This window comes from Accipiter gentilis, chromosome 23 (genome assembly GCF_929443795.1).
Source record: "Accipiter gentilis chromosome 23, bAccGen1.1, whole genome shotgun sequence".
Lineage (NCBI taxonomy): Eukaryota > Metazoa > Chordata > Aves > Accipitriformes > Accipitridae > Astur > Astur gentilis.
This window is the reverse complement of record NC_064902.1, coordinates 20,469,717-20,495,813: the sequence shown is the minus strand read 5'-3', so window position 1 is coordinate 20,495,813 and position 26,097 is coordinate 20,469,717. Positions and strand designations below refer to the sequence as shown.

The 26,097-nt window shown below is 40.9% G+C and overlaps 1 protein-coding gene across 1 annotated transcript; it reads right to left on the bottom strand.

The window, feature by feature from the left end:
• Positions 1-241: 241 nt before the first annotated feature.
• GXYLT2 (glucoside xylosyltransferase 2) lies at positions 242-25,632 on the bottom strand. Its single transcript, XM_049827093.1, has 7 exons — positions 25,343-25,632; positions 17,541-17,730; positions 17,203-17,334; positions 10,457-10,708; positions 9,309-9,432; positions 4,736-4,908; positions 242-3,990 (listed from the first exon to the last, which is right to left on the bottom strand). The coding sequence occupies exons 1-7, from the start codon at positions 25,558-25,560 to the stop codon at positions 3,808-3,810; spliced, it is 1,272 nt and encodes a 423-aa protein (XP_049683050.1). The 5' UTR covers positions 25,561-25,632; the 3' UTR covers positions 242-3,807.
• Between the last annotated feature and the right edge of the window lie 465 nt (positions 25,633-26,097).

Below are 26,097 nucleotides of genomic sequence, written 5' to 3'. Positions count from 1 at the left end.
TGACACTTTCTTAAATGGCTTTGGGTTAAAAGGAGGTGCTCAGCAGCTCTTAACATAAAGCCCCTATTTATCTACCTTCAGCAAGTTCAAGTATAACATAGCGAATTTAAAACCTGAATATTTGACACTGATACAGCAAGGACTTGGTTACATGCTTAACTTTATGCATTGCATATAAGCCTACCAACTACACAGGCAAAATTCAGAGTATCAAACATTTGCTGGCTTAGGGCTTATGTTCAAGTAACCTGGCCACAGTTCTCTGGGCTGTACTCTGCTGTTTCTTTCTCAGTGTGAAAGGTGATTCTTTTCCTTTGTTACCAATACATTCCATGTGCCGCAGTTTCTGTTCAGTTAAAGAAAACTATTTTCGTTTCCCCCCTATGTTATGATGCTGCTGCTCAAGGTGTTACATTAGCAAAGGTGTTTTGGTTACATTATACCATTGGAAATAACTAAAATACATGAGAGGAAGGGGAAATGAGGATATAAAGTCTATATAAGTATTTACACATCCCATTATTAAAATAAATGAAGGCTAATTAACAAGGAATTAGCCACAAGTATGAAATACGAAATTAATTAAAACTGGCTTCTAAATAAGATTAATATTAGAATCAACTACTGTTAAAACCAAAATACAACATGGTTTTAGAAGCTGTAATAAAACATAAATTAATAATTCTAACAACAACAACAAAAAAAATCAAAGTTACATAATTGTTTTAAAACACTTTGGAGAGCTCAAATTATAGCTTTTTCTTTTTTCTCCTCAGAAAAAGCACAGCAGGGAGGAACCTCCCCCATTCTTCCTGCAAGTTGATATTACATTAACAAAAGTCTTCATGTTAAAGCATATACTTCATATATTTTAATAGCTGCTGAGAACCTAACACAGTTCTCTCTAAACATAATATAGCACCTCCTGTAAACATAAAAAGCACTGTTTTATTCTCTGATCATTTTATATGCAATAATGCCTTTGTTTTGTAATGAATTCCATTCCTTCATTTTAATGTGCCCATAGTTGCAGGGTTCTGCTGAATCATAGCTTACACAATCACAGCCTCCTAAACTTCAGAGGCTTAGCACCAGAGTTGCAACTGTCTGGGCAACAAGACTTTTGCTCTGCAACTTTCTGTGGCTTGTAGAGACCATAGAAATGAGGAATTCAGAGTGCCCAACATGCGTCTCATCTAGCCTCATTTGACCTACAGCCAGCTTTACCCTGATGCTTGAAAATAAAGATCAAGAAGCAAGTCAATAGTTTTTAGAAGTTCTCAGCCATCGCTAGCCTAAAAGGATTACCTGTCATATGTTAGGCTTACATTATCTTTAACTTTTTAAAACAGGCTGTTGAATTTTCCTTTCATTGCCTTCTGGCTGTGAAGTCTTCAATGTTCATTTGGGTTACATTTTCAAACTTTTCTCTGTAGCTAGAAATGTACTGTTCTTTTTAAGTGACAACTAACAAAACTTCAGGTAAAAATAGAAAATACTAAGGCAAGTTGCAAGAGACAGTAATGTCTACAGTTAAGTCAAATCAATCAAAATTGATGCAGAGCTGCCTCTGTCCTTTGCACGTTGATTTACACTTACGTGGCAAAGGCTGCAAGATAACAGATCTGAGTCAGAAACACGCACAAGTTGTTGATTAGAATTTGCAGCACAGAGAGGCGCAAACAACAGACGTTTCTGTTTGTCATGCCCATGAGCACAGACCAGCAGCAAAACTGCTAGGACCAAGACCGTATGCTCCTTATTCCAAGCCTCTGTCTTAACACCTCCTCTACTCAGATGACTCCGTAGTGATGCTGTTTGCCATGTTGTGTCATTCGCCCAGCACACTTACGGATGTGTCACAGACATTTTCACACTCCAGCGTTTGGAAAAAGTTTGTCGGCACTTCATCCTGTGTACAGCCTGTTTATCTGGCAGCCTGAGATGCCAGCAAGGTCTGCATTTTCCCCTCCTCTCACGAGCTGCCCCATAAGGAGAAAGGAATGTGCAAGCTAAAAGAGCTTTCTCTTAGAGTCTTTCTTCTTGTGAAACTGTGCATCAGCCCTGACTGGATAGGGTAGAAACCCCCAAAATGGCAATTCTTCAGAAATCCTACTTTTTAACCTAGGAAACATATACTTGCCCTCATCCTCACAAACCAAATATTTATCTCTAATAAACGTCTGTTACATGTACCGCATATACAACCTCTATCAGTTTTCCTTTTGTTAGAGAAAAGCTTCAGGTCTCACCCTCCTCACCCCTCTCCTACTTTGCCTATTAGATATCAAAGGGAGTAGTTTCAAGTAATAGCTAATTTTTTTTTGCTGAACAGACTTGAAAAGTAAGATCATTTTCTCTGCTGTTTTCTTCAAGCACTCACCTACACACACCCCTCAGGGCTTACCTTAGAAAATGCCCTCTGGGAGTCTGCTCTTTTATCACTGCTCTTTAAGAGCGTCCTCACTTTCAGTTCCCCAGTGACTTGTCCCAAGCACCTTTCAGCTACTGCAAGTTTTAATAAGCTCTTGTCTGTGCATATCGTAAGATGATCATCATACTTTCGAAATCTAAACTAAATGAAGTCTTTTAAATAAACATCAAAGCCATCTTGTATCCTCTTTCACTTTGAGGCTATTCATTATGAACCTAGCATAAAACTCTCAACTTCCAGGAACGAAAGTGCCAGGCAGAAATATGTTTCTATGCCACAGGTTTCTGGCAAAGCAGAAAAGGGGAGTCAGAGGCAGCATTCGCAGTCTCTCAACGCAGGGATGAAAGAACAGTTGTCAGTGGCATACCATTGTTACTGTGCAGTAAATAGCAATGAAAGAGGATTAAAGAGGAAAACAGATCCAATAGTACCTGGTTTTGTACTCTTCACTCACAATATTCTTGGACTGTATCTAATGTAATTAGTATTACCAAGTTAGGGAATACATTCTTAAAACTGTAAGAGACTGGAGGGGAAGACCATGACTGTACTCCATGCAAGAAAGGATTCTCTTGCTGTTCTCCATTAGCTGTGCCGGTGCCACAGCTTCCCTTGCATCCCCCTCCTATTTCTTATACATGGTTTTCCTATTTATGCTGTCAGTATTTTCCTTCTAATTCCTTCATGAGAAGCCCTCACGAAACTACTGAAGAGCAAAAGGGAAAAATGACAATCACTAGACAGAAAGTGCTGTAAAATACAACGTAAATAGGCACTTCTATTTCCCTAATCTTTTTAAGTAAGAGAAATCTTAGGTCTTACGTCTTACATGTGAAGAATAGTAGGTAATATACCTTCAGACAGAAGTGCAATTTTAAGCAAATACTTTCCCTTTACTGTAGTAAATTTTACCTCATCATATCACAAGAGCGATCTTTTTCTGTAATTCAGCATTCCCATGACAGTCAAGAATATTTGCCCTATCATTTCAAGAATTATATTCCCTATGTTACATAGCTCTAACTGTAATTTCTTTATCAAGCCTAAGATCAGTACAAGCTTTTGCACAACTTCAAAAAAGTTACAGTGAATACAGCTGTACTTAAACAAATAACCAAACTAAACGCGTCAAATAAAAGTGAGAATCATCACCTCTCCCTACTGCAACCAAGAGTAAATGTAGGAAGAGAACAAAAAGCCTAAGAAAGGACTTCTAGGATTTCCTCTTTTTGTAATTTCAGGGGTTATTAGGAAATTGGATAAGGAAAATATTTTAGTTATGAGTTTCAATAAAGGAGTTCATACTCTTCATTTATATGCTTCATGAGAAGGTATGCAAGAATTAAAAACTCTGCATAAAAATATAGCTACATTTAGTATCTGTGGTTGGCTCCCAAGTAGACAATGACACGATTTTCATACACCTTCTTCATAGTTTTCTCAATTTGCTTCAAAAATACTTGTGGAATTCTCCCACATAAAGTGTGCACTGTATCCAGAAACTTAGACTGCAGAGGGTAGTACAAAGACTGGAAGAGATTGTCTTCAAATGGAAACTAAAGAAAAGAAAAAAAGAATTATTAGTTTTCACTGGTTACAAAATGGCATTGTAGAATTTTCTGCAAGATAAAACCTAATATAGGTAGGCAATGACTTGTCCCTCGCCTTCCCAGAGCACCATCAAAGCCTATCAACTTCCAACACTGGTCCGCTTGAGAGTGCTTGCTTTCAGAAAAGCTTGTCTGGGTATATTACCCGAAATAGCCAACTTCCCAGAAACTGTATTTTGAGAATCAGTGTTTAGAGGAGGTTTACTAACATAGGGATACTGTAACAAAACAGGTAATTTAGAGAGTGGAGTTGCACACATGCAACATTCAAAGTGGAAATATGGACCTGTGTCCATATGAAAGCTTCTGCCTTCCATGTGCCCAGAGGCTCTAAGTGCTCAGGGAGGACAGGCTTTCATTGGGTATTTATGGACCAGAGCTGCAGTACCAGCTGGAAGAACTCCATTCAGACACTTTTTTTCTACCTCCAGCATTACCGAAAAGCAATTTATCAGCTTTTTTGATTAGAAGTTCACTATAATATGAAGGAGGACCGTTTAAACCACCTCAAATACACGCATGCAGTAAAACAGGAGAGGCCAAGGCAACCTTGTTATTTTGTGTCTGATGGGTATACATAAGCACAACTATGCTCAGCCTGATCTGCTGGAAGAGCAATCTGACTGACCCGGTTAAAGCAGTAACCTACATTGAAATAAAAGGACTGCCTCTGTTGAGATAGAAGACTTACATCACGTATCACTTCATAGAGTGCCTTGAACGTAGGCTGTTTGTCGTCATGATAGACACCTCTATTTCCATGCAGAATAGAGACACCTTCTTCTTCTGCACCTTTGCAGTTGCTTCCATACATACAGTGATCAGGCCGGTAGTTCCACTGACATGGAAACACATAAAGACACTCTGCCAGTGTCAGTCAGGGGAGACAGAAGGAGAAAAAAAAAAAAGAAAAAAAAAAAAAAGAAAAAAAAGGAAAAAGACACATCAAACGAGTTACAACAAATTAAACCATGTTTCTATGAAAACACTGGGACTGATGATCAGAAAAATTTCAGTTACTTCCTTTGCAAATATCCCAAGCAGCAGCTAGACACAGACACTTCTTTCCTCAGAGAACAACTATACAAATCTCAGCACTGTTAGACCCAAACTAACAGAAAGAGAGGGCAACACAGAGACTGAGTGCAAACATAAACCAAGGAAGCATTTTACAAAGCTAGAAGTGACAGAATCAAACCTAGAGGGTATGCACCAGGTGGCACTATCCAGGGTCCTCTGCCCTGGTAAGAAGTTTCCAGAGTTACAGAAATGATTAGGAAAGCAGTGAGTGTTTGTCGTGGTTTAACCCCAGCCAGCAACTAAGCACCACACAGCCGCTCACTCACTGCCCCCCATCCAGTGGGATGGGGGAGGAAATCGGGGACAAAAAGGTAAAACTCATGGGTTGAGATAAGAACGGTTTAATAGAACAGAAAAGAAGAAACTAATAATGATAACGCTAATAAAATGAGAACAGCAATAATGAAAGGATTGGAATGTACAAATGATGCGCAGGGCAATTGCTCACCACCCACCGACCGACACCCAGCTAGTCCCTGAGCGGCGATTCCCTGCCCCCCCACTTCCCAGTTCCTAAACTAGATGGGACGTCCCATGGTATGGAATACCCCGTTGGCCAGTTTGGGTCAGGTGCCTTGGTTGTGTCCTGTGCCAACTTCTTGTGCCGTGGCTGGGCATGAGAAGCTGAAAAAAATCCTTGACTTGGTATAAACACTACTGAGCAACAACTGAAAACATCAGTGTTATCAACATTCTTCACATGCTGAACTCAAAACATAGCACTGTACCAGCTACTAGGAAGACAGTTAACTCTATCCCAGCTGAAACCAGGACAATGTTACACAAAATCCTGACTCCTTCTGGAGACAGAATGGGAAAGCTTGTGAAGTATATCCAATGTTTGCTGCTGAAGTTTTCACTGAGACCATGACAATTTGTTATACTGAGATACAGCAGAACGTAAGAGGTAGCGTATTTTACCCACAGTCCTTCTAATAGTTGTCATCCATTAATTTCACAGGTCTAGGTTATTTAAAGATAAGCCAAATTTCTCAAAAGGGCTTATAACCTCCTTTCTCCAACTGATTTTTCTCTTTTTTTTTTTGTCTTTCCAAACTTTCTCCATGCACCCACACTACTTGCAATATGCTTGTAACAAATCATGCCAGTCCCTGTGACCTTTTTGCTTCAGAAATGGAGTACAATGAATCATTGCATGATGCTGGCAGGTCACGTCAGAAGCACTGAAGACTGAATTCTTCACTTGGCCTTTCCTAGCTTCCCAGGAAGCCTGCAGCTGGTCCTGTGAGTTGTTTGAAGAAGTAGGAGAAAAAGTTCCTGAAACATTTCTTCCCTTAAGGCCTCTCTAGCAGGAGACTTCTCCAGAAAGGGTGGATTGTAAGTGCTTTCCATCCAGCCTGACCTATCACACATTCAGAATTGCTCCCCAGTGTTGCTGAAAGGGCAGGAAGAGCAGTAACGCCTGATCCAAACCCTGTTACAGTTAACAGGGATCCTTTCGGTAACCCTGAGCAGATGTTTGCAAGTACAGCTCATCAGCAGGTCACTATGGGGAGAGGATGTCATCAGGTGCTTGTTAGCTTTTGTACATGTCACTTGAGTATTCTTGATCTTCTCCTCACTGTGATGCTTTTGTGCGTTTTTTTGCTGTCACAGCTGGACTCAAACTCTAGCTGCTCTGCGAGCCTTCAGATCCATTAATCATCAGAACAGCCTTCGGAGATGGGAAAAAGGGTGCATCTCTTCAGGCCCCAGGTAACACAGTTCCGTGTATTTTTAAGCCAACACACTGCATCTATAAAAAGCCACCTGCAGCAGCCTCAACTGATTCCTTCCCAGGCCAGTCGCAACAATCCAGCAGTTTAAAACCTTGGGAAACTCTAGTTTTCCGTTTTAATTGTATCCAGTTCTTTTCTTTTCTTGTGCAGTATGATGTTACGTAATTCATAAAAAATTATTTACCAGTTACAAGGAAAAGATGAACTATGGTGCAGAAAAGAGTCTCAACATGTGGATTTGATAGAGAATACTCTCATCGCAAAATTAAAATATTTTTGCAATCTTTGTTTTCTGCCTCCATGCTTAAGTTAGCAGCTTGAGTTTGACTTCACAACTAACCTGGCTTCATCATCTTCTTCATCCAGTAGATCCTATTCCTGTAACATTAATTTCTTTTTGGAAATTAATTTATGATTTCATAATGAAGATTTCTTCCACTCTATTTGTTCCCTAGGATTGAGGATAATGCATGGTATACCAGGGACACTGATGTTTAACATCTGTCTGCAGTAAACAGATGTTAGCTTACTGCTTTGCTTTTGCTCTCTCCTTTTATTTGCCTGGATTTGGGTATATCCAATTACCTACCCTATGACTCCTCAGAGAAAAAGAAAAGGGAACAGAATAAATAAAGATAAATCCAAACTTATTCTGTTCTTAAGATCACTTGAGGGAATACAAGGTCACATAGGAAACAAGGAAAAACAAATACAAATGGATACTCAGCATCCATTCAGAAGCATGAAATAAGGTTCTTAGCTTCTTTGGGAAGCATGCGCTATGCTCCAATTTTGAAATCCTTGCATTTCTCAGATGTTACTGGCTTTGGAAGTGTCTGAAGTAATTTCTGTGTGATCAGTGCAAAATAATTACAAGGGGCTGAATTTTCAGAAACTGTCTCAGCACTTGTGGAAAAAGTCACACCCTTTTAAAACAAAGATGCCTCAACTTCCCAGTTCCTTGGAAATACACACTCATGAGAATACGACTCCAATTCAAGAGGAAACAAAAGACAAACCAAAAACATTACAAGTTGTTTATGGAGGCGTTGTGCAAGAGGGACAGGGAGGAATCAGGTATGACATTTTGATGGACTGACAAGTACATACATTATTGGTCACGCTGGTCCACACAGGTGGGTTATGCCATCTCTTCTCCGAGAACAAGGTTTTGAGAGACTTGAAGTCCTCCGTAGCTCTTCATAGTCCCAGAGCAAGCAGAATACAGAAGAGTAGAAAATGCACAAATCTAAGCAGCAGAATACAGATGACACCATCCTGGTGCCTGCTAAGGCTGGATCATTCAGCCAAGAGGCTGGAAGCAGCTTTCTCAAAAAGTAACTTTTAGTGAAAGAGTGAAAGTAGGGAAGCGTCATGGTTTAACCCCAGCCAGCAACTAAGCACCACGCAGCCGCTCACCCACTTCTCCCCACCCAGTGGGATGGGGGAGAGAATCGGAAGGAAAAAGGTAAAACTTGTGGGTTGAGATAAGAACAGTTTAATAGAACAGAAAGGAAGAAATTAATAATGATAGTAATAACAATAATAAAATGACAATACTAATAAAAGGATTGGAACATACAGAACAAGTGATGCACAATGCAATTGCCCAGTCAGCTCCCGAGCAGCTATCGCCCCCAGGCCAACTCTGCCCCCAGTTTATATACTGGGCATGATGTCACATGGTATGGAATGTTCCTTTGGCCAGTTTGGGTCAGCTGCCCTGGCTGTGTCCCCTCCCAACTTCTTGTGCCCCTCCAGCCTTCTTGCTGGCTGGGCATGAAAAGCTGAAAAATCCTTGACTTGGTATAAACACTACTTAGCAACAACTGAAAACATCCATGTGTTACCAACATTCTTCTCATACTGAAGCCAAAACATAACAGTGTACCAGCTACTAGAAGAAAATTAACTCTATGTCAGCCAAAACCAGGACAGGAGGACAACAGTTTTAGACAAGATATTCCAATGGCTGTGTCCATTTTTTGGTTTTTATTACTCATTTGCATAAGTATCAGAATTCAGCTGAATTTCAGAAAAACAGAGCACAGCTTTGGAGAAAGTTAGGCAAGTTCACATTCAGATAAACATCTGAAACAAAAACATTTTTTCAGCTAGGCCCTGGTCCATTTGACACTCTTAAGCACACATACAACTTGAACTTCATTCCTGCATTTGATCATTAATGTTATACTTCCTTATTTTATCAGAATCTCCAGAAAACAGATTTACATATTCAATGGAACCAAGTCCGAGCCCCACTACCTGCACCACTTTCAGAAGTATTTTCCTAGGTTGTAAATCCTAGGTGCACTTACACATTAACTTCATGCCAGAGTACATTATGCATAATTATAAATAACAAATAGAACTTTAAAAATTTTTTTTCAAGTTCAAGAAATCTTCTTAACACAGATAATCATGACTCCAAGAATCAATACTTACCTGGGTTAAAGTAAAAAATTATATTTAGTAAATCCTGGTCTCCCCATGTAATGTAATTTTTGTACTTTTGGTATAATGGATATAACATTTCCTCCCAAGTCAAACCACTTGGTATCATGCTGTTCTGCAGGGCAGAAAGACAGAAGCGATGGGTTAATACCATAAACAGTTATGTGATATATGACTCAGAGCATGGCACCCACATATTTGTAAGTCTGCTAAGCCATGTCAGTTACCTAGATGAAAAATGAAGAACTGCCAGGAAACGTTAGACCTGGATAGGGTTGGAACAGCAGAGCTGACTGTGCTCTTATTTATCTAAACAGGAAAGCAAGGTCTCCTGGGTCTAGCTCTGATGTCAGCTCCTGCTATTCACAATCTTCCTATTCTGAGCAACAGGAGGGAGAGAAAGTGGAAAAATGCAAAAATGCGGGGACAAGGTGAAAACTGAGGCATAAAAGAGAAGAAAACTGCAGACTAAAAATTATCTTCCCTTCTGTGGGAGCTAGGATATTAAGAGCAAGGCCTTTTTTTTTACTCAAGCTGTTCCTGTAACGATATAGGAAACCCCTGGCCTCCACTGAGAAACAAGACCACTCAGGGCAAATCAAGATTTTAAAAAGATTAGATAATACTTGCTCAACAAAACAAACAGACACAAGTCAGGTCTTTCACAAAAAAAGGGAGACGTCAGAAAAAATGTTCCCTTCTCATTTATATCAATTCACAGAATCACTTGATCTGCAGCAGGATACAAAATTTTATTTACAGCAGATGCAAAAAATTACCAATTTCTCTGGATATTTACATCAAGCTTCCCAATTTTAAAAATAATACAGTGACTGCTCTGAAGATCCTTGAGTTTATTTTTTCACGTACCCTTCAAGGGAAAAATGACATGTTGAAGAAGCCATTTTTACTACTGTTAACAGACTGCTTCATCTGCAAGTTCTCACTGCTCCAGCCTCTGGGGGAAGTTTCACTTGTTTTAATAATAATTTTCACTATAACTGCTATTAGTATCCAAAGATATATTCTATTTTTTTTATTCTTTATATTACAAACTTTATATAATTTTATATTAAGTTTTACAAGATGTGAAAAATACATAAATCATTTTTTTCTGCAACAGCTGTATTTCTTCTCACCTTGAACTGAGTGTTGCGTATCCGTGTTAAATTCATTAGCATCACTCCAGAATTGACTCCAGTTGTCCCATAATAAGGGTGACGCGCAAATCGACTATACCAGCCAATCTTTGGTATTTCGTGTTCTGGGGCCATAGCAGCTAGCTGTGTTGAGTTGAACTCTTTCAGAATGTGCCAGATGTCATCGATGGGCCTCAGGAAGAGAACATCAGTGTCCACATAAAGGAGGGAATCCACATCCTTTAAAATGACCTTTTAGGTTTGCATAGCGAGGAGAGGAAAATGAAAAAGAAACCAAAAAGACAACAAAAAGGAAGATTATTGGCAAAAGGTACTTTCATTTCAAACTGATAATTTGAAAGAGGTTATTGATTTATCAGCTAAATGTAATTACACACAGGAACAACAGTTATCAGGTTATTGGCTTGCTGGTTTTGTTGTTTGTTTGTTTGTTTTTAAACTGCACAGCAAAACAGGTACCAGACCACAGAAGTTGGATTCTAACCTTCATATGAAACAGTAATCTACTATGCTCTCAAAAAAAACCCTGGAAGGCGTATTTAGTATCAGTTCAAAAATAAATTGCAAAGAATATAGATTTACATAGCTTTGTTAGTTCTTTTAAAGATCTGCAAGTGGTATTGTTATACAAAAACCAATTAACCGTTTGTAGAAAACGTAATTATTGCACACTGCATAGCAAGGACTGTGAAAGGATTACTACTGAAAATTATATAAGTAACTTATGAATCTGCTGCTCTGTGTGTCTATGAAAGCTTTCACAATCAGTCACAAAAGCTAATTTGGATCCTGCTCCTGCAGTTGGATTGGCTAGCACATAGCTTGATGAAACATATAACTTACTCTGCAGACAGATGCCTTTCTAAGGACTGTTTTTCCTATTACAACCTTGTGCTCCCGGAAGACTTACAATCAGTATTAATATATACCAATGTTTCACATTAATTAAGAAAACCATATCAATCACAAAAATGTATATGCATCCTCCTGAAGAACAAAATTTGCTTGGTAAATAGAAATGTCATATTAAAACTTAACAGGTCAAATTCTGATATCTATTATCAGACTCTATATCAGGAATAACTACAGTAAAGTTAGTCAAGTCAGAAGGGTGTAAACTGTAAATTAGATCCAGGGCATTTAATATATTCTTGTTGACAATGTTCCCCCTTGTGGCTATCCAAATCCTTACACACTCATTCATTAATTTTAGCAGGGCAAATTATATAGTGTTTCAACAGTCCAAGAAAACTCCCTTGACATTTGCACCAGCTATTTGTAAGGTTGTTTGTTAGGTAATAAATATCATTAGCTAAAGCTGACCATCACTTCCAACTGCGTTTTTGTTGCTGCTCTTCATTATTTGCTAAAATTGTCCAAAAATTCCTGAAGGACTGAAACATTGGTCTCAGCCAAAAGCCCTTTTTCTCTCTCTCTTTCAAAAGCAAATCCAAAAGGTTATTGATTTTCACCATGTTGTGGAACAGAACAATCACTCTCTCACCCAATTGCAACGATACTAATGACAAAGTCTCCTATTTATGCAGGTAACTTAATAAATTCTACTAAAGAAATTGAATTTTACATAAATTGAGATGTATTGTGACTGAATATTACTTGTGAAAGACAGTGAACAACATTAAGATTTTGAACAAAGAGGGGGTGGAAATTACCTTTAAGCAAGCTCAACAGGCATCCACTAAGATGCCAAATCCCTGAGTACGGACTTAAATGAGATGTTTCACCTGACCGAACACTTGGGATTCAGACTGACACTTAGCCAAGTTTAACAAATCCCTGACCTGTATTTCTGACGTGGTAACTACATGTTCTTCCTACACAGAAGGACAAGCAAGAGAAGGAAAGTGTCTCTACATTTTAAACAAAAGTTACGCTTATAAGAAACTCCATGTAAACACGTCCAATGCAATCCAGATCACTCTGCTAGATGGAAGGTTATAACAATACACTGTTCTTCCACAAAAAACATAAAACAGCATGTGAAGGTATCAACAAATGAGTGACACAAATAGTTCAATAACACAGTAAGAGCTCAGAGGCAAATATTGGCAGATGTCAAGTATCCTGGAGTCCAATACTAAAAAACCCACAAACCACCAAGTAAAAGAAGACAGCTACTTTCAAAGTAAATCAATAGAAGACAGACAGTTGAAAAGAAGAAAGGGTTTTTCAGCTTAAGGACATCCTGGATATTGTATATTATTCTGTAGCACCTAGAAGCCCTAATTCCTAGGGACCTACTATATGAAGTCATATAAAATCAAAACATATTAAAAAAAAAAAAACCCTCACCTCAAAATTTAGTCTGAGACGGGAGATAACACATGAATACAAAGAGAGCAGAAGCTATTAGACTTTGCCTGAGGGATCTACAGCACACTATACCACGTAAGATTTTTTCTAAGGGTACCCTGGTAGAGAGACAAGTTAAGGCATTTTCCAGCAGAGGGTTACGGGGGAAGCTTAATGGGTGCATATAGACACTCCTCCCAAGCGTAAGTGACAGCCTGGGCACTGCTTCTTCCAGCAAAAACCTGTTCTTTCAGCAACTACAAACATACACATAAATTTAAGTCTGTGGAAGTCAATGGACTGTAATAATTTTCATATATATATATGTATATATATATATGGATTCAAGCAGGTATTTCAGTTCTTTGTGAAGTGGGTCCTACCAGCATTTGACCCCATGCTTTCTGCCTTTTATTCCCCCATTCAGGATTCACATGGTCTCCTTTTTGGTTTGTCAAAAGATTCTTCCCTCTCCTGTGTCCAAGGTGTTGCCCTGCAGTGACACCCAACAGGCTAAATGAAAAACTGTGCTACCTCCTTTAAGCCCTTCACACATTTCTCTTTCATGTATGAAGTGTTAAGACTTATTTAAAACCTACCCATGTCAGTTTGAATTGATCACATCCCCTTCTGGCTGTGCATTTAACTTTGCCTTGGGTAGGGGAATTCAATTTCAGAAATTGCGGCTGTAAGAGTTCCTTGCATAGCTCCCAGGATTTCAGTGGAGTTTCACTGGGGATAACTCTGGCATTTCCGAAGTCCCATAGCTTTCAGGTAGCTCTGTTCCCAAACTAAATAGAATTTTCAAAAAAATATTTTAGGCTTTACACAGCCCTTAAAAGGATATTTAGCTTTTACTTATTCAAAAGCATACAAGAGGAGATGATGTATTTTTGCCTGTGCTGATTTTCAACGTCAAAAGCAGTTGAGTACCACGAGGCAAGCCCACGGTACAAGAGACCTTGCTCCAGCTTGCTCTGCCTGAACCAGACGCTACACAGCTCGGGCTGGCAGCACACCGAGCCTGTCAGGAGGGCTACCAGAGGGACACGACTGCAGGCTAAAAATTACATGCATCTGACCTGGAGCATAAGCAACGCAAGACTGTGTCTGGTAGTCTGAGTTCATGCTTGCTAGCAGAAACCATGTAGATATACCTGACAGGCTGTGATTTTTGAAACGAATGGTCAGGAATATGGCTTGATTGTGCTTGTCTTCCTCCTTACTCTACAGGCACTTACAGCTTAAAAGAAGTGTGGGGGTTTTTTTTGGGGGGGGTTTTTTGCAGCTCTATAGAGTATTCTTAGTAAATCTGTCGGAAAGTTCTGCACAGAACTGGTTATATTTAGCCTGACACTTCACTTAAATACTCAATTATCTGTAATTTGATTTCACAACTTCTGTCTCCGTAGATTCTCCCTGTGTTAGCAAGGTTGGCAAGTAATAACACACTACTGTGTAAACACATATTGGTGTATTGTGAAGCTGTGTTACCTAATGGTTTGCAACAGCTAGCATGGCTGTTTATCAGAGCTTCATCCAAAATTAGGGACAAATCACAAATTTTGATGCTAATGTAGCAGTACCATGAAGTTGAGTTACTAAACTTAATTGTCCTGGCATCTATTCCCAGTGCTGTCACCAATCCGCTAGGTTGGATACTTCAGCGTACTCAAGAGGACAGCTATAATACAGGGATATTGCTAATCTACCTTAAAAGCTCTTAAGTAGATTAAACATTTTGAGAAGGGCTCTAAATGTTAGTTACTATTAGAACTAAAATCATCCAAAAAATCCCTTAAGCATTAGCTGATTGTTTTGGTAGCTCCAAAACAGCAATACAAAGACAGCTGCAAGCCAGCTCTGCGGCATGCAACATTCGTGAGACCAGAAGACAGTTTTTCACCTGGTGTCTTAACATCCGTGTCAGTATTACAAAACAGTTTCAAGTAATTGCCAAGAGCATTACCCTCATTGTTTATTCTTGAAGTTTCATTTTGTGCTCGTGTAAAGATCCACATCTTCCTTACTCCGTCTTTGCAAACCCCATTGATTGTTATATTGTAGTAGACTGCAGCAAGAGATCGAGACTTCTGAGATTACACGGAGGCTCAATCTACCCTCCCTGCCTATAAGTGGCAAACGTGATCAGATGTCACAGAAAGCCTCTACAAAATGCAGGATGTTGTATGATCTTCCTTAATGTTTTAGCAACCCAAGTAGATTCAACAAGTTGGGAATGCATCCGCTGACCTGTTACCCAGGACAAAACAGTTCATTACTACAAGCTGCAGGATCACATCCCTGAGCTCTAGTTTTATCAGTGAGTAAAACCATTGAAAGATTCTTAAGTGATTTTCCCTTAACACACTCCTCATACCCTCCTGTCTACTTTCACATGCCTGCTGGTGCTGCAGAAGAGAGATTTCTTTGGCAGGAGAGGCACTTGTGAATCAAAGACTCACATTCCACTCAGGCTTAGCATTATCAGGAGCAAGACAATTTGCACAACTGAAAGCTAAACAGCTGATAAACTCAACTACTGCTCTCCTGGGGTCCTCCCTAAATCCTGTCACATTTTATGCTGTTGCAGGGGAAAATGCTTAGTACAGGGAAGGATAAAAACAACAACAAAAAAGGATACTGATATCCTGCTGGTATTTATTTATAATAAAAGTCAAAATAGTTCTCTAAACAGTAACACTAGAAACCCTCCGCTCCTGCTGTGTGCAGACCGGATTTCTACAGCATTGCCTTGTTCAAATGGGATATCAGAACATGGTTATCAAGCACTGAAAAAAATAACGGTGGCTGAAATTACGCAGAAACAGCCCAAAGTTCTGTCAGCCTCCAAACTTGAGTGCCAAAGTCCAACTGGACACTCACCACCTCAGCTATTACTACAACTTGTTTTCTTTGCCACATCCACACCAACTTAGTGTCAGCTGCAACTACTCTTGGACAACCCCTCCTATTCAAAGCCATAAACCTCAGCCTGACCACACACAACATTTTGCAACTACCCCAAGAGAAACAAATATTTACAGTTCAAGCTGCCTCCTAGTTTTGCGAAGACAACATGAAACAGTTTAATATTCCTTACAAGAAATTACTGGAGAACTTAGGCAATATGTGAGTGACAAAACAGGAACCAAAAAAGCACTGCCCAGCCTAAAGCATGAATATGAAACACTTTTCTGTCATCAGAAGGGTGATGACAAATAAAAGTGAAACTGTTTCTGTGATGAGAGTCTACCAAAATGACAAAAAATACCACAGAAATAAGAACAGCGAATTGTGTTTACCCAGTGAAAACAACCCCATTGAGTACATCCTTACAAACAATGTGTATTGAAAAAGCTAATGCTTAGGGATTATTTTCCAGGTGATATAAATATTTACTCAGGGAAGAGAGTATCCCTGCTGAAGTTGGAGTTACTTTCAGCCCATCTGGCCTTTGTGCATTTGATAGTCTACCCCTAAATGGCAGATAAACAGAACTGCTGACAGCACATATTTTCTCACATATGTATTCACAGTGTACGTATCTGGACGTGCAGCTGTCTCCTGATTGTTTCCATCTGAGAAAGTAAAGATTTCTTTGTCCCCTCCAATTCTCTTAAGACAGCAATGAAGAAATCTGGATCATGCGAATAGCATGCCACTTTATTGGAGTCACCCCAATCAACAGCAAAGAACAACATATTTTTGATAGATGTTCTCAATTCCACAGAAATCGCTTTATGCAGAAGTTCTTTCAATTTCTGATATTTCTGCATGTGCAAAATCGTTATCAACACCTTCCTTCTCTCCAGCAACCTTAAAAATTTTCCAAGTTTATGACACAAAATATTATACAGTAAAGAACACAAATTTGCAGTGAACCTGAAGATCCCAGGATACACAGGGGTCTTGCATGAAATCTGACTTTGAGCACATTGGAATTATTACCTTAAGGGCAAATCTGACAGTCTTGGAAAAAGAAATAAAACTCAAGGAAAAGGGATTGCTGAAAGCATCAGTCTAAGGGCTAACATATGGAAAGGGAGATAGTGGGTAAAGAGGATATGATGACTGCACGCTGAAAAGAATGTTATTTATGGAAGGCATGCAGCATCTACCCTGAAAGCATCTGCCCTGAAAGAGCTCTCGCACTGAGTCTCAAGAGTCTGAGAGGCTAATGGAACTAGAGACAAATAAGAAACACACATCCTTTGTTAGCAGGAGAAAAAGCAAGGCTGAATTTCTGTTTTGTTTCTTTTTTTTTTTTTAAGTGGTTAAAGCACAAATTAAAGTATCTTTAAGCAGATGTTTCAGCCCGAAAATGGTTTTAACATTACACCAGCAAAGCTTCCTTTCTGTGGAATTAACCTTTTCCTAAAGCGACCTATTCAGAAATCCAGGTGCCTTACCGGAAGAAAAAGGCGCTGGGCAGCACATGGTTTGAATAACTTTTTCCATTCCTGAGCATTTCCTACTGAGAAGGTTATTGGGTAAATGTTGTATTCAAACTTCTTTGTGTATGAGGAGGGCCATTCCTTTAACTGAAAGACATCGGGGGATGAATTAGACACTACAGGTTATATAGCTTTTCTTTAAAAAAATATGCATGCATAAGGAATTTATAAACCACGTACAGTAAACAAAGTGCTTAGTTGCTACTTGTTGATCTCAATGTAATTTTTCTCATAGATTTGTGACTTAGTTAACTAACTCATGTACTTATTTACCAAATGACAAAGAAACTCACCTTCTTCTCAAATTCAGGCTTAAGGGAATCCTCAGCAAAAATGTGAAAACAGAGCCTCCTGTTGCTAAAGAGAACTGCTGATTTCAGCATGATTAGCGTCTCTTCCAGCCGGTCCCCACATGCCACAACTGCCAGATGCATGCATTGCAAAGATGAAGGCTCTTTTGAATGTTTCTGTTCTCCAGGCTTCCTGAAAATTCACAAATAGGGATATCAAAAATACTGAGGTAAACACAGAGAGAATCCCGCATTAACAAATATCAGGGTTTTTTTCTTCCTCTTCATTTTGTAAGGGATCGGGAGTTTTTTTGCCAATTAGATACCCACAAAACATGCAAGCGGCATGTCAATTTTTGTCAATGGTACAAATCAAGACTATTAAAACTACAACATAAAGAAATATGCTATTTTCAGAAATTTTCTGGTTATTCCTACATTTTTGGATTTGCATAAGTCACTGCACTATATACACAGATGAAACAAATTCAATAGCACCTCAAACCAGACAACAACTTGCTCTGTGCAAACGACAGCTTTTTTTCCCAGCTTAGAGGTTATGAAGCCAGAACGGACTTACTACTACCTAGCCAACTTTCTAACACAATGCCGATCACAGAACTACATCCAGTAACTTCATTACCAGGCCCATAATGGCTAGACTGGAAGAAGACATCCACTTCATCCATATGTAAATTATTCTAACAGTTAATTAATTTTGCTATTAAAAATGCATGCCTTAATCCTGGCCTGAAGGTACTGGCAGAGTTTCAAAGGACTGCTCTCCATTTCACCCGATGGAATCCCTGAGATTTTGCTAAAATAGAGATTTTTAAAAACAAACATATTCACATGTCCCAGATGAATCAGACTATATTCCACAAGCAGTCAAGGGCCAAACTATCCTTTTTCACTTAGCACCCATCTGTGTGGGCTTTAAATAAATTTCAGCTAGACTATAGGGGGAATCTGCATGTAAAAGGCACACTGAAGCTACTTGCTAGCCAGAAAAATCAGGGATCTTTTGGGGAGTTGAAGACATTTTGAAAATATGGCCTTTTGATTTTGTGTGTCCCGTCCCCCCATCAGTATGGAGGTAAACTCACATCCTCCAGGAATGCTTCTACCGTATTGTATTCACATTCCAACACGGATCGCATTTATACTCTCTTACATGGATGAATGGTGACAAAGCAACTAAATCACAAGCATCATAATCATTATAGGAGAGTTCAAAAGGCTAATCATAGATCACTACCAGTTCTTGACATATCACTGAACAGAGGGCATAAATCCCTGCCTCTTCTCAGCACACACATTACATACATACGATTAATCAGTAAAGTTAATACTAGAAACAAAAGTTCTAAATAAAGACAAAAATGACAGTTAATAAAGCTGTCGTTATCTTTTTCCAGACATCAAAATGCTGCTCTGTGTAACAGCAGCATTCTGTACCAGAGTAACCCACCTCGGTGTTAAGGAATACCAGCCAACGGTACTTCACCAACTATACAAAGCAACATGTTTCAATGAGGGTTTAAAGTCTTAGGCTTTAGTCTTAATTAAAACCCAATTTCATCAGTGTATAAATAATGGAATACCACATCTACATGAAGTGGTATTTACTTTCCAACCTATTAGTGTAAAAACCACTGAATTATTGAAGTGAATAATTAGCTGCTCACACAGATCCCCTTTTCCCCCCTTCTCCCTATCTGTTTAATGTTTCCTCTTAATTGAGTCTCTAAATCAAGCCATATGCAGGATGAGAACTGCTTTGATATAGCTTGTGGCAATGGAATTCACTGTGAGAGGGACTAAACTCTAAGCTTTTATTGCAACATTTCAAAACCCGACACCAAAGCACTAAGCTTTTCTTTGCGGATTTTAGCCACAGTGAACTCTCCATTATGCAGCTATTTTGTAGTGAAAAATCCAGTATATGTAGACAAGCGCTTCCAACAAACAGACTCAGCAGAAGCAACCCTCGATGAAAGCAGAATGCGCTGTAAGCCCATGGGAGCTACGGATGAACAAGAGACATCCTGCCTGCCAACACAGACACGCTCCCAGCCCCAGAAAGTGGAGGAGATGAGGAATTACGAGTCGCAAAGGTCTGGGCTGAAGGGGTTCAGGAGCCTGCAATGGCCTAAGTAGGAATAAAAATCCCTGAGAAAAGGACCATGAGGTAGTATCTGAACTACCCCAGTAGCAGTCCGGGACACTGAGTTAGTGTGGAAAAGCAGCAATGAGGTACAGAAGAATGTTGGGACACAATATTTTGCTTCTTATTTTGTAAGTACGTAAGGAAACCAAGAGGACTGTGAAAATAAAGGTGAGCTGGAAAGGGAGATAAAAGAGTGCCATAGCAGGATGCATTTTACAGCACTTTTAGCTCAGCCTTTACAGAATTACTATTATTATCCAGAAGTCTGAAAAGGGGCAGGTGTAAAGGCAAAGTCAAACTGCTGGGAAGGCAAGCGAGCAGATTACAGCACAGAACATCACAACTCCCCTTCCCTCCTCTGCTTCTACGTGCATGTACATACAGTGCAGGGAGGAACAGAAGGGACGGGGAGAAATAACATCTGGATGAAAGGATATTCCTTAAAGATCTGCAGGACACGGCCAATGTCTTCAAAACAAAACAGTTCCAGTTTGACCAACAGCATCTAGGATGCTTCTGCCTCACGCAGAATAAATCGCTATGCTGGCTTATCTGGATCCCCTCTCGAAGATAGGAGGGCCTCCACCATGTGTTGTCAAGAGAGAAACTGGAGTTCAGAACTCAGCTCATACCAGTGGAGAGCTACTTCTTTTCTACCAGGGATAGGTTGGGCTGGGCACTCGGAGCCTTCTCCTTCAAACAGACTTAGTGCTTAACAAAAGGCCACCCTTAAGCTGAGGTTTCATAAAAGGTATACACCGAATCCTGATTTGATACACTGTATCTCCTCTAATTGCAAATGTTTGTTTGTCTTGTAGTTACCAGTGGTTGACGCAAACATACTGAGAAGCTAAGAGTTTTCCAAAACACTACCTACTAGACAATACAACAAATGGAATAGATGAAAGATGCATACTTTAAGGATGGAGTACGTTAATACTGTGGTGAATTGTACAAAGGATAAAATTTGCTACATAGAATAAAAAACAGCTGGCGAGCAAGGAAGAATATACTGCTAGGTTATCAGCCTAAGACATTAATAGGCTTTTGACACAGAGAAGCCCTCAGGTAGTGGTTGAAGGGTAAGTGAGCTCTGGTTTTGGCTCTGTTTCAGTAAGTCAGCCCCTGCAAAGCTTTGGGCAAGTCATTAATTCTTTATGCTTTAGTTGTCCTACCTGTAAAATGGGAACAGCTGTTACAGTAGTAATAGTTACCTACCTCAAGAGACTTCCAAGCACATTAAAAAGCACATAGATCCACAGAGTACTACAATTATTATTATCAGCCAATTCTTCCTAACATTTATGCACATACTCATTCATTTATAGCCCAACTTACTGGTTATGGATATATGGAGTCTATAATTGGATTTTATGACCTAAATTAAATGTTTAAATGCATCTAAAACAATACAGTGACCTGGGCCCTAAAGTTTAATGTGTTTGACAAGAACAAATAATGAAATTATATACACAAGGTCTTTGTTGCCTTGATATCATTCTTCTAATTTCAGTACGTAAATGTAGCTTGTTGATATATTATAAATCTATCTTATATAACATGTCAAACTCTTTGCCCTGTTCCCTGTTTTACGCATCTGTTCAGAGAAAATTGCTTCCTGCTTTCCCTTACCTGCTGTTCTCCTACTATATTATTGTATGGCTTTAAAATTAAGCACTGTTGCCTAAAATTAAGCACTACAGAAAGCATCACAAAATACTTGCAGAATACATCCCTATGAAACAGCTGAAGACTGACTTGATAAGACACAGCATGACAAAATGTTTATAGCAAAGGCCTTTCAACAATACAGACCAACTTCTACCCAGTTGCCCAATGGTATTTTATTTACTGCATACATTTTTTTCTGACAGACACGGGTATTGACATAGCAGGAGAAGCCCAAGTGCTCAAGCACAACAGTGTACATTTCTAGGTCTTAAAGTTTAGATTACATGCAATTTTCTTATTAGTCACAGCCAAAGTGTCTCAAACATAATTAACCCCAAACCTGTCTAAATCAATCCAGATCCATTCAAAATAATGCATTCCCATCTCATTACAGAGCCTGCTAATCTATTCAAGCCTTCAAATTTATTCTTGAAAGATAATGCATGCAGATTCTTACAAAATGCAATGTAGTTGTTAGTTTTTTGAAACCTTCTTCATATTATGATCTCATTTACTTTTGCAGCATAAACAAGGTTAGATTTAGGCAATGCATCAACACTGGTGATTCACTAAATAGGCTCCTGTCCTGACAGTCAACACTGAGTCAATGTCCCAACAGTGGCTCCATTATATGAAACACATTCTCTCACACACTTTAAAATATAAACTAGAAAGGCTCTAAATGTTTTTTAAATAAAGTTTTCGCACTTTAATGCAGTTGCACAAAACTGACTGTAGCTGCTGACAATCAAAAAATTGTTGAAGATTCAACCTCCTTCTACCGCTCAGAGAGAGGGGAGAAATACACTCAAAACCAGAATGGATGTTTGTATCTTCTTTTATCAAGTAGGTTCTTTGTTAAGACAAGTATGAGGTATTTGGGCCTTCAGCATGTTGTTATAGACTATCAAACTCAAGCCAAACTTAAATGTGTATGCAGACAGGCTGCAAAGAAAGAAAAAAGTATCTTGACAGGTTGCCATATAAGAGATGTTTTGCTCTGGAAAAGTTACTTCCAGGGAACTAAATGTGCTGGCAAAGGTTCACCTGCCAAGACTTGCCACGCTGGTTTAGTAGAAAGTGTGGTCACATCTGCCCTTCAAATGTAAAACAACCCTTTTGCTTTTTGATACTTTGCACACATTGGTTTGGCACATACTTATAATTCTTCATATGAAAAAAATCTTACTGAAGGCATAGGACTTGCTACTTCCAAGAGGAAGGATCAGTAAAACCACCATCAAAAATCAGTTTTCAAAGCTAACTGGAAGCTTCAATGCAATGCTCATCGAGATTTGCCAAAATTAACTAATGACCCAAGCAGGACACAGGAACGTATTTAATAACATTTGCTAGGTACCAGCCAGCTAATGATATGCGACTAAGTTAAGCTTTTATCATGTATGCCTATTTAACATTAGAAGAAACCTGCACTTCTTAAAAACTACTGTCTTCTATTAGTAACATGTGAATACAGAACGCAGTATTACAAAATCCCAGTTAAAATACAATTCACCTTGCCTGCAACATGACTGATTCTTATAAAGCAAACGCACATCCTAGATAATGCCTTTTGATTATTTCTGAGGTCAACCCCAAACCTGCACCCTTCTGACAAAACTACATGGATCAACTTGGCAAAACTGAATTAAAACAACTTTTTACATCCACGTAGAGAAAACTTCACTAAGGTTATTTGAATCAATCATGGAGCCTACATATAAACACATACACCATGATCAGACCACAAGATCTTACACAGTCATAATCAGGCATCAGTTAAACCACATATGATCTCTCACATCAAATAAAAAAAAAATTTCTTCCTTTGCTCATAAGGAGTAACTAAAATAATAATCATTTATATTATAGAAATGAATAGGCAGTAACAACCCCAATTCAGCATGTTACAGTGGATGCACTTTACTGTAAGCACACGCATAAATGAGCAAAGCCTATTAAATTAATGGGAATACTCACTCCTGAAGTTACTAGTTAGTTAAATCATTGTCTGTTTCTTCCACTCCAAATTCAAGCCCCCTGGAAACAGCCTCACACTGCTTTCAGTGTGTCTTGGATCAGGCTTTTTAAGCCGAGCAGATCCCACCACCTGATGCCTTCACCACCCGAGCATGGATGTGATTCGTTTCGGAATGGCACCCATTGGCAGGTATTTCTGCCTCTCCAATAAGGCTGGCATCTCCTCAACTTGGACCATGTTATGTCACCACCCTTAACCCCCCCTCCCCAATTTTTTTTTTATGGATACCCTGACTAAAAATAATTTTTATTTTAGTAGTAACTAACACAATACAGAATCTTTCAGCAAGGTACAGAACTGGCCCCACAGAATTGTGCTTCTCAGTTATACAAACTCCTGCAGGTGCCAATGGTGCAGGACAATGTCCTGCCAGCAGATGGGGCAGGGCGGGCGGGGAGAAAACAACCAAACCCCACAAAAAAAAAATATTTTTTTTGAAGAAAAGGCATGGTTTAAATACAGCATGGTTTAAATACAGCACTCCTCTCTTTTTTCTTGTTGTGTTGCAGACCTTGTAAAAAGTAGTTGCAAAGTCAATAAATAATAGAAAAGTTAGATAATGTCAAGTTTTGGAACATGAAGATGCTCACTAAAAAGCTCATTGAAATGGAACAGTTGTTTATACTCTCTAGCAGTTTCATACTTCCTGGGCTCCTTCCTTCAGTGTTGTTCTTGATTTCCATGATAATCACAGAGATATGCCTTAAAGAAAAATGACTTCAGGAGGTACAGTTGCTAGTGGAAATAATCCTGCTTTAATACATGCATTTGAATTCTGCCCATGATCTATTCTCAGCCACAGTAAACATCTCTTGCATTCAGTAGGGTAACAATGCTTGTAAGAAACCAACTGCTTCAATAAGTTAAGGAATAAGAGCTCAAAAAACAGGAGTAGCCTTTCATTCAGAACATCCCTGTGAAATCACGAATCAAAGACACAAAGACATACCAAGTTAATTAGATATATGAGGTCACACTGACCATAATATAGTTGGAATGCAGAGGGAAAAACAGTCCTCCACCCAACAAAAGCATGCTGCCTGTATCTTTTTCTGAAGTAATTACAGTTTTTTAAAAAATACTCTGCCTGCAAGGTGCTGAAAGAGGGAACACTACACACCACGATTTCAACCTCCGTTCTTTAAAGTTCTGCTACATGGATTTACATATAAAAAGCATTCAAAACAAACAAACAAAAAGCTCAAGGGCTTAAAATCCACCGGTGCCTGCCTCGCAGTTTGGAGGTACCACGCAGAAACAGCCAGCCACCTTCCCTCTGCCCTGCAGCACTAATGGAAAAACTTCGCAGCAGCGCAGCTCCCGAGACTGACAGCAGCTCCTCACGGGCGCCAGCCAGCGAGTACCACATTCCCCACGTCAGCCTTCAAAACAAGGCCAAAACTCATGGAAAAGCAGCAATTTCGGAGGCCGCCCTCGCCCAGGCACGCAGAGGAGGGGCCGCCCCGCTCGGACCGCTGGCGGAGGTAAAAAGCTCCACGCGTTTTCGGGGCATCTCTGGCAACCACGCTCCGAGCGCAAACACGCGGGGAAAAGAAGTTCACGCTTCCCACGGCAGAGCGGTTTGCACAACGGTTTCTAATCACCGCCTGCTGGGCAGAGGCGAAGGGGGGGGGGGGGGGGGGGGAAAGATCTGGGCGAGGGGAAGCGCCCGAAGGACCGGGCGACAACGGGACACGGGCGAGCGGCCACCGCGGGGCGGGAGGGGCCCGGGCACGCGTGGGGCTGGGCGCGGGTGGGCTCCAGGGGGGGGCGGGCGGACCGGAGGGGCCCGGCAGGCTCCCCGCCGAGGAGAGGGCTGGGGGGGGTGGGGGGGGGCGGCCGTCCGGTCGGTCGGTCGGGTCACGCGTGGGCCGGGCGAGGTCCCAGCTCCCGCCTCCCGGCTCCGAAACGAGCCACCGTTACCTGGCGTTGGCGAATTTACCGCCGGCGGGGTTCCTCCTCGGGGGGCTCCGGCTGAGCCGCGGCTGCCGGCGGGCGAGCGGCGCGGCGGCCGGTCGGGCGGGCGGGGAGGGCGCGGGCGGCGGGCGCGGGGGGGCGGCGGCGCTGCCCGCCAGCAGATAGAGCAGCAGCAGGCTGCCGAGGCACAGCAGCGCTGCCGCTACCTTGCAGGAGAGCCGCATGGCCGGGGGGGGTGGGAAGAGGGGAAGGAGGTCAGGGCGCCGGGCACGCCGCCCGCCCGCCCCTCAGCCCGCCCGCCGCCGCCACCGACATCGCCCGGCGCGGGGACGTGGCCGCCGAGCCCCGGCCCGGCTCCCGGCAGCGGAGGCGGAGCGCGCCCTACCGTACTCTCTGGACTAGCCGCCCCGTCCCCTCGTCGGCCCCCGCAAGGGGCGGGAGGGGAGGGGATGGGTTGGGGGAAGACCCAAGGTTTGCAGCGGCCGGAGGGAACGCCGGAGCGGGCAGCGCGGTGGGGATGAAGGGGGGAGGGGGCACGGGTCTCTGCAGCGCTCGGCCCGTCTCCGCAAAACCTGCGGGAGAGGGGGGAACGGGACCGGAGAGGCTTTGTAAAGATCCTACTGTTTGACAACGCAGGCATCAAGTAGCGTCGCCTCGGCATGGGAAGAAAGGCCGGGCAAGGGCGCTGGGATCCCAGCTGCTGGCGGCTGCTGTTTACTCGAAGGTACCTTTGGTTCCCGCGCCCCCGCCAAAGAGAGCTC

Bases quoted from the DNA above. Each gene is read 5' to 3' on its own strand.
- GXYLT2 (XM_049827093.1), bottom strand. From the start codon at position 25,560: ATGCGGCTCTCCTGCAAGGTAGCGGCAGCGCTGCTGTGCCTCGGCAGC. The intron at 17,731-25,342 runs GTAACGGTGGCT...GTGAATTTTCAG, and splicing joins GGTAAATTCGCCAACGCCAG to GAAGCCTGGAGAACAGAAAC. The intron at 9,433-10,456 runs GTGAGAAGAAAT...TCTGCCCTGCAG, and splicing joins TACGCAACACTCAGTTCAAG to AACAGCATGATACCAAGTGG.